The sequence below is a fragment of the Triticum aestivum genome, chromosome 3D (genome assembly GCF_018294505.1).
Source record: "Triticum aestivum cultivar Chinese Spring chromosome 3D, IWGSC CS RefSeq v2.1, whole genome shotgun sequence".
NCBI classification, from domain to species: Eukaryota; Viridiplantae; Streptophyta; class Magnoliopsida; order Poales; family Poaceae; genus Triticum; species Triticum aestivum.
The window spans coordinates 376981868-376990613 of NC_057802.1; the positions used below are offsets into that span (position 1 = coordinate 376981868).

Sequence of the window (8746 nt, forward strand, 5' to 3'; positions counted from 1 at the left end):
GGCAAGTAACATACCGATTGACAAAGGGAATTGTATACGGGATTGATTGAATCCTCGACACCGTGGTTCATCCGATGAGATCATCGTGGAACATGTGGGAGCCAACATGGGTATCCAGATCCCGCTGTTGGTTATTGACCGGAGAGGCGTCTCGGTCATGTCTGCATGTCTCCCGAACCCGTAGGGTCTACACACTTAAGGTCCGGTGACGCTAGGGTTGTAGAGATATATGTATGCGGAAACCCGAAAGTTGTTCGGAGTCCCGGATGAGATCCCGGACGTCACGAGAGGTTCCGGAATGGTCCGGAGGTGAAGAATTATATATAGGAAGTCCAGTTTCGGCCACCGGGAAAGTTTCGGGGGTTATCGGTATTGTACCGGGACCACCGGAAGGGTCCCGGGGGTCCACCGGGTGGGGCCACCTGTCCCGGAGGGCCCCGTGGGCTGAAAGTGGAAGGGAACCAGCCCCTAGTGGGCTGGGGCGCCCCCCTTGGGCCTCCCCCCATGCGCCTAGGGTTGGGAACCCTAGGGGGAGTTCCCCCTTGCCTTGGGGGGCAAGGCACCCCTTCCCCCCCACTTGGCCGCCGCCCCCCCCCTTGGATCTGATCTCCAGGGCCGGCGCCCCCCCAGGGGCCTATATAAAGGGGGGGAGGGAGGGCAGCACACAACAGCCTTGGGCGCCTCCCTCCTCCCCTGCAACACCTCTCTCTCTCTCGCAGAAGCTTAGCGAAGCCCTGCCGAGACCCGCTACATCCACCACCACGCCGTCGTGCTGCTGGATCTCCATCAACCTCTCCTTTCCCCTTGCTGGATCAAGAAGGAGGAGACGTCGCTGCACCGTACGTGTGTTGAACGCGGAGGTGCCGTCCGTTCGGCACTCGGTCATCGGTGATTTGGATCACGGCGAGTACGACTCCATCATCGACGTTCATTGGAACGCTTCCGCTCGCGATCTACAAGGGTATGTAAATGCACTCCCTTCCCCTCGTTGCTAGTACACTCCATAGATGCATCTTGGTGAACGTAGGAAAATTTTAAAATTATGCTACGATTCCCAACACATGCGAGGCCGCCAACGAGAGTAATACTCGAATTGTGGTCAGTCTGGCCACAGGTGAATAAGTATCGAAGAAATCTTCCTCTTCTTTCTGGTCAGAGCCCTTGGCCATAAGCCTAGCCTTGTACTTTTCAATCATACCATCGGGCCTAAGATTCTTCTTGAACACCCACTTACATTCCAATGGTTTGCAACCATAGGGACGGTCAGTGATCTCCCATGTCCCGTTAGCCATGATGGAATCCATCTCGCTACAGACCGCATCCTTCCAGTAGTCAGCTTCTAGAGAGGCATACGCTTCTGAAATAGAAGTTGGAGTATCATCCACGAGGTACACGAAGAAATCATCACCAAAGGTCTTTGCAGTCCTTTGTCTCTTGCCCCTACCAAGGGTTTCCTCGTCATCCTCCTCAGGATTTTCATCATGTGTTCGTTCATAATATTCCAAAGGAATGGCAGCCTCGGAGTCTCCTCAGATTCCTGTCTAGAAGTGATTTGCATATCTCTCATAGGAAAAATATCCTCGAAGAATGTAGCATCCTTAAACTCCATAATTGTACCGACCTTCTAGTTAGGTACCTCAGATTTCACTACTAGAAATCTATAGCCAACGCTATTCTTAGCGTAGCCCAAATTAACGTAGTCCACAGTCTTGGGTCCAAGCTTACGCTTTTTGGGGATCGACACATTGACTTTCGCCAAACAGCCCCAAGTACGCAAGTACGAGAGTGTTGTCCTTCTCTTTGCCCATTTCTCATAGGGAGTGATCTCATTATCCTTTGTCGGAACTTTATTCAGGACATGACATGCCGTCAATATAGCCTCCCCCACCATGCCTTGGATAAACCCAATGTATCTACCATGGTGTTAACCAAATCAGTTAGAGTACGGTTTTTCCGCTCGGCAACCCCGTTTGACTGAGGTGAATAGGGAGGCGTCCTCTCATGAATAATGCCGTGTTCCGCACAAAAAGAATCAAACTCACTCGAGAAGTAGTCTCCACCACGATCTGACCGGACTCGTTTAATTTTCTTTTCAAGTTGATTCTCAACTTCTGCCTTATAGATTTTAAAGTAGTGTAGAGCCTCATCTTTAGTATTTAATAGATACACATAGCAATATCTAGTGGAATCATCTATTATTGTCATGAAATATTTCTTTCCACCTTTAGTAAACACACCATTCATCTCACAAAGATCAGAATGTATGAGTTCTAATGGTGACAAGTGTCTCTCCTCTGCAACCTTGTGAAGCTTGCGAGGTTGCTTAGCTTGCACACATGAAAGGCACTTAGAACCTTTGTCTAAAGTGAAACTCGGGATTAAATTCAACTTAGCCTGCCGCGTCATAACACCGAAACTAATGTGACAAAGACGTGAATGCCAAACTTTAGATTCATTAACACTCGAATGAATATGGTTCACGACTTTATTACAAAAATCTACGAGGGAAAGGTGGAACATCCCTCCGCTCTCATAACCTTTTTCAACAAATAGTCCATATTTAGTAACAACTAATTTATTAGACTCGAAGACCAACTTAAACCCTTCTCTACATAGAAGGGAGCCACTAACGAGGTTCTTCTTGATGGCGGGGACATGTTGCACGTTCTTCAGCTGCACGATCCTTCCCGAAGTAAACTTCAGATCCACCTTACCAACACCATGAACAAAAGCACTCGCGCCATTCCCCATCAATACGGACCTGTGGCCTGTGACCTGGTAAGAAGTGAACAATGAAATGTCAGCACACACATGAACACCTGCACCTGTGTCCACCCACCAATCGGTGGGCTGAAACACTGAAAAAACAGTAAATAAATTACCGTACCCAGATGCACCATTCTCATTGTTGCCCATAATCATGTTGACAGACTTGGACTCCTGTCCTGACTTCTTAAACTTGTTTGGGCACTTGTTGGCCCAATGTTCAACCGAACCACAAGTAAAGCAGCCCCCATCCTTCTTGTTCTTCTTAAAGATCTTCTTATCCTTCGTCTTAAAGTCGGTATTGTGTTGGACACCGTTCTTTCCCTTGGGCTTGTGGGAGTTGAAGTTCCTCTGGTTCATCATGTTGGCGACAGAAGTCCCTTCGGCCCCTTTTCCGTGCAAGTCCTTCGCCCTTGAATTCTGCTCAACACTCAGATGGCCAATGATATCCTCCATAGAGAATTCACACCTCTGATGTTTCAGAGTGGTGGCAAAGTTCCTCCAGGAATTAGGGAGCTTAGCGATTATGCAACCCGCGACAAATTTTCCTAGTAAATCGCACTTAAGAAGCTCAAGCTCCTTAATGATGCATATTATCTCATGAGCCTGCTTCAATACAGGACGGTTCTCAACCACCTTGTAATCGTGGAATTGCTCTATAATATACATTTCGCTCCCAGCATCGGTGGCCCCGAATTTAGATTCGAGCGCCTTCCACAAGTCCTTGGCGACACGCACATGTAAATATGCGTCGACCAATTTATCTCCGATCACGCTAAGAACTGCTCCGAGAAATACGACGGTGGCCTCCCTGAACGCCTTCTCCTATTTAGGAGCAATCGTTCTCGTGGAGACACCGGCGACCCAGAACACGTTCATAGCCGTGAGCCATAAAGTGGTCTTAGTCTGCCAACGCTTAAATTACGTACCGGTAAACTTATCCGGTTTGAGTGCAGCGGCAAAGCCACTTGCCGAAAAAATCCTACACATAATAGGTTTTTGGATTGTTGAGTAAATAGGCAATTTTTCGATTAACTTAATCCACAAGTAAATCACTAGCATGGCATTGACACATATAATCGCATACTGATATTCAAACATGCAAGCACATACTACGCTAATTGCAGAAAGATCTACGTATAACGCTAGCATGGCTAAAATAGAAAACAGTAGGAGCGGGGTAAACGAGTTATACCCTCCAGTAGGCCATGCAGAGGCCGCGGCGGCGGTGGCGGCAGCAGCGTCCTCGGCGACCTTCTTCTCGGCCTTGAGCTTCTCGGCAGCGAGACGGTCGGCGTCGGACTGTGACATGGTGATGATGAAGACGACGCGGACGTAGAGGAGGAAGTAGCGGATCGGAGGCGAGCAGTCGTGTAGTCACTTCCCAAAAAACCTATTCGCCCCTCTTCCGTACAAGAACCGGAGGGGAGGGGTTTCGGAGACCTGCTCTCCGTGGGCGTGCGCGTGGAGCAGATGTGATTTGTTCGTGGCGGCTAGGGTTAGGAGACACCTCACACTTATATAGGCGCAGCCGCGCAACCCGCGGCGCGTCGGGACGAGGCGGGCGGCGGAGGAGTGCGCGAGGGCCTCTTCTATTCTCAAGCTCCAATAGCATGTACTAGAAGAGAAACCGAAACCCTTATAGGAGGTCCAACTCCTCTCCAACTTTCGGGGTGGGACTAAACTTCTCACTACACCTAGTGCCAACTAAACCCACATGGGCCCTTAGAGATTTTCAGAAATTGCTAGACGAGTCTAAAGCCCATCCCATATTTCAGCTCCTTTCACATACCATACAAACACAATTTCTTTAGACAAAACGGCCGACCTAATAATCTCAGGCTCCAAGTATAAACCTGAAAACCCAACAAATCCAAACAGAGGAAAACTGAGAAACACACAACCAACAAAAGAACCACTACAACAAATGGAAAATAGAGCGCAAAATTAGCATATCACTAGATAATCTAGGTCACCGGAGCTTATGCCTCTTCAATCGGTTCTGCCAAAGACATATCGCGTGACACCAAAGAGAGAAACAACCACCCTTCTGGTAAATCTCCTATGCCCGACATGCAAAGCGAACAAAATTAGTAGGCAAGCCCAAAAAAGGGGAGAAAGGGAGAAACGAACTCTAGAACCAACCATCATCGCCCGAAATAGCAGCAACCGCGTGCGTAAGCAGCAACACCACCAGCACAAGATGAAGAACGAATGCTAGCCGAGGAAGAGAAAGAGCCGACCGTTCCGTTTTCCAGTCAGCGCCTTGCAAACTGAGAAAGCGCCAACCAGCTCGAATGTACTCCCTCCATCCTAAATATAAGTCTTTGTAAAGATTCCACTATGAACCACATACGGATGTATATAGATGTATTTTAAGTGTAGATTCATTCAATTTGTTCCGTATGTAGTCCACCTAGTGGAACCACTAGAAAGACTTATATTTAGGAACGGAGGGAGTACATTTCAAAGCAGCTGGCTTGAGTTGATTCATATTCAGTATTTTCTGTTACAGACCTTGTAAATCATGTCAACTGAAACAAAAACTAAACAACGAAATTGTCTGTTAACATCCCAGCGGAAGAAAAGAGACAAAACGTCAACGGCTATAGTCCAGAAAACGCAGGCGACACCAAAGCTCTTGGCTGGAGCAGAAGCATCTGTTTTACACATCCGGACTCCAGAGCCTATACACCAAACTACCAATGAACCTAGATTGATCTTCATCAAAGAGCAGCACCATACCATGCTTGACTCCAAGTAATCTGGAAAACAGAAACAAATATATAGGTACATAAGAATGCTAGTAACACAAGGAAATGTAACGAGAATGAAGCACAATCAACAGCAAATTTGGGGATAAACCTATGCACGATTCACTTTTCTGGTGAGTTTTTCACAACTACTTAACATGCAAACACCATAAGCCCTCATGTGTTTTCCAACTTACATGTGATGTGGCTCACACTGACAAGAGAGCTTCACAAAACCACCAACTGGTCATATAATTCTATCATCACCGCAACAACAGACACAAGAACTTCCCGCTATTCTTATGGAGATTTCAATTCAAACTACATATGAATGTATATAGACATATTTTAGAGTGTAGATTCACTCATTTTGCTCCGTATGTAGTTTGTATTGGAATCTCTAAAAAGGCTTATATTTAGGAACGGAGGGAGTAGAATTCAATAACCATAAATCCATAACGTCAGTTTTTAGATACAAGTCAGCTTTACCAAGACAACAGATGCTCAAACCTCAAAGTCTGGACACTGATTGTCAAGTCAATGGCTCTCATGATGGGAGTACGACAAGTTGGTAACACATCACTAACGGACTGTAACAGTTAATAAACAAATAACATCATAGTATCAACACCTAATAAAGGCCAGTATCACAAGAATAGACAATCAGCATGTGCACCACATGATCAAAGCTGACAAACAAGAATATGTGATAATTAGCAAATTTTAACATATTTGAAACAAATTCCTCTCAGAATTTAGGAAATATTGGCAATTGTACTTCAGCCTATTGGCAAAAGAAGAAGGAAGGCGGCGACCAGGATCTAATGGAAACTATCTCACAGCCCACTCCATAATCTACCAAGCTAACAATACTCGTTCATCACCAGCTTAACTAATCTAAGCATGAAACCCCAGTAAAAAAGAAGATCTTCAAATGCTTCCAATATAAAACAAAACAAAAACTTAACATCAAATCAGCATAACACTAGAGAAAAGATTTTGAGCATTTCCTACTCACAACAGAAAAGAGAAAACCATGAATCAGAAACCTATGTATCTAATATAAGCATATAACCACAAATTCTAAACTGGCATACACAAGAGTCGACCATTAGAATTTATCAGATCAGATCAAAGAGGACCTGATAACTAAGAATTTGACAGAACAGAAGATGAGATGCATCATCAACAAATTAAACCATTCGCCTATAAGCAGAGCAATTGCGTGTGCGTGGTGGCAAGCCGACCAGACGACGCAGATGCAGCAACACACTGGGAGACTACACGCAAAACATTCATTATCTAGGATTTCCAGGGGGTGTATCATCAACTGACTAATATCTCCTAGATCGCTAGTCGCTATCATAAGTCAAGCCTTGGTCTCTCATCATGCAAAATCACTAAACATACAATTACTTGAGCATTGCTTTGCACAAATAAGGTAGCCTAGACCTCTGGTTACATGTTCAAAATGGGTGAACACCTGAGCATATCAGAACATCTGCATTGGTTCCACATAAGGCAATATAGCATACAAAGACACAGCATCAATCCCCTAAGTCTATTACAGTAACCTACAATCTGACTTTAAGAGGCCAAATTCCTTACCTAAACTCTTATATCAGAGGTAAGCAGGGTTGCTGAGGAACGGCAGTGCAGCAAGAGACATGAGCATCTCTGAGGTACCGTTTTTGGCTTGCTTTACCCTCGAAAGTTGAAGCTGCATGTCCACGAAAGCCTGCATCCGCTTGAGCTCCAGATCCTTGAGGAACTTGATCCGCTGCTTCTCCATCTCCTCTGCATGCCTCTGCTTGGCAGCCTCCATGCGCTCATACATCTCAGCGAATGTCTCCATTGCCATCGCTAGCTCCCCAAAACCTCCGGTCCCGCCCCTCTTCCTTTTGTTGCCGCCACCGCCGCCCCCACCACCGCCAAGAACAGGACCGTTACCACCAGAGTGAGACGACACTGAGCGCGAGGCCGATTGCTGCGAGCCCTCGTCGTCGTCATAGTTGTTGTTATTGTAGCCATCATCCGAGTCGGAATCCGCGGCGGCCGCAGCTGCAGCGGCCTTATGGAAGAGGTCAGCGGCCGGGAGGTTGGACCCGCGGCGGTAGTTGGGCAGGGGGAGCGCCATCGGCGGCGCCGGCGAGGGCGGCGACGGGGAGCGAGAGGGCGACATGCGCCTCCGCAGCATGGGAAGCGCGCGGGGCGGGGAGGGCTTCTTGGCGGCGGCGGCGGCCGAGAGGGTCGGGCCGACGAGGACGTCGAGCTGGCGGTAGAAGGGCCAGGGGGAGGGCCCGCCCCGCGCCCGCTCCGCCTTGTACTTCTTCTTGAGGGTATCGACCCGGTTCTTGCACTGGATGTCGGTGCGCGGGGGCCGGCGGCGCGCGGAGGCCCCCGGGCGGGTGTTGACGGCGTCGGCGACCTCGCGCCACTGCGGCTGGCGGAGGCTGCCGCGGTTGAGGTCGATGTATCGCGACCCCCAGGCGTCGACGAGGGCGGCCGTCTCGCCCTCGCTCCAGCAGTCCTCCCGGTACGGGAGGTTGGGGTTGGGCGGCGGCAGCTTCCCGTCCATGGCTCCCCCTCCCAGATCTCTCTCTCTCAGGAAACCCTAAAAGTCTGGACTAATTTCCCCTCTCGGTGGCTGGAGATGATGGATGGATGCGAGTCGGGGGCGGCTGGCGACGAGGGGGGAGGGGAATAAAAGAGGGGAGCGGACGGGCGGCGAGGTGGGGAGCGGCGGCCCGTGGGCCGTGACCGTGAGGGAGGCGGACGCGGTGGGCACGTGGATGGGAGGGGAGCGGGCGGCCGCCGTTGGATGGGGTGGGGGCGGGTTTGACTGACCGGCCGTCGGGGGTGGAGCCGAATTAAAATCGGGAGGCACGGTTGGCCGGCGCGGCACGTCGCGGTGCGGGACTCCATACGTACGGGACGGCTCGGCTGGCCGACGTTCGGTCGGCGTGCGCGCGCTGCGTCTCTTTGGTTTTCGCGGGCCGAAAAGGAGAGAGAAACAGTCCGAGCGAGCGAGCGAGCGACAGAGGCGGGGTGGCGACGTGGGTTCGGAGACTTCGGGGATGGATGGTCATGGATGGATGCGTAGAGGTGGGACCGCCGTGTATTGAGGCGACGATTTCGGCTCTTCAGCTTCCTCGTATTAGGTTTTGTCTGAAATTGAACTTTATAAACTTTGACCAAATTTATAGAAAAAAAGTTAACATATACAA

General features: G+C 49.2%; 1 protein-coding gene across 1 annotated transcript; it reads right to left on the reverse strand.

Annotated features, from left to right (window-relative positions):
• Positions 1–5037: 5037 nt before the first annotated feature.
• Positions 5038–8510, reverse strand: LOC123079005 (trihelix transcription factor ASIL1). Its single transcript, XM_044501670.1, has 2 exons — positions 7128–8510; positions 5038–5531 (listed from the first exon to the last, which is right to left on the reverse strand). The coding sequence occupies exon 1, from the start codon at positions 8095–8097 to the stop codon at positions 7141–7143; it is 957 nt and encodes a 318-aa protein (XP_044357605.1). The 5' UTR covers positions 8098–8510; the 3' UTR covers positions 5038–5531; positions 7128–7140.
• Positions 8511–8746: the final 236 nt, after the last annotated feature.

Bases quoted from the DNA above. Each gene is read 5' to 3' on its own strand.
- LOC123079005 (XM_044501670.1), bottom strand. From the start codon at position 8,097: ATGGACGGGAAGCTGCCGCCGCCCAACCCCAACCTCCCGTACCGGGAG.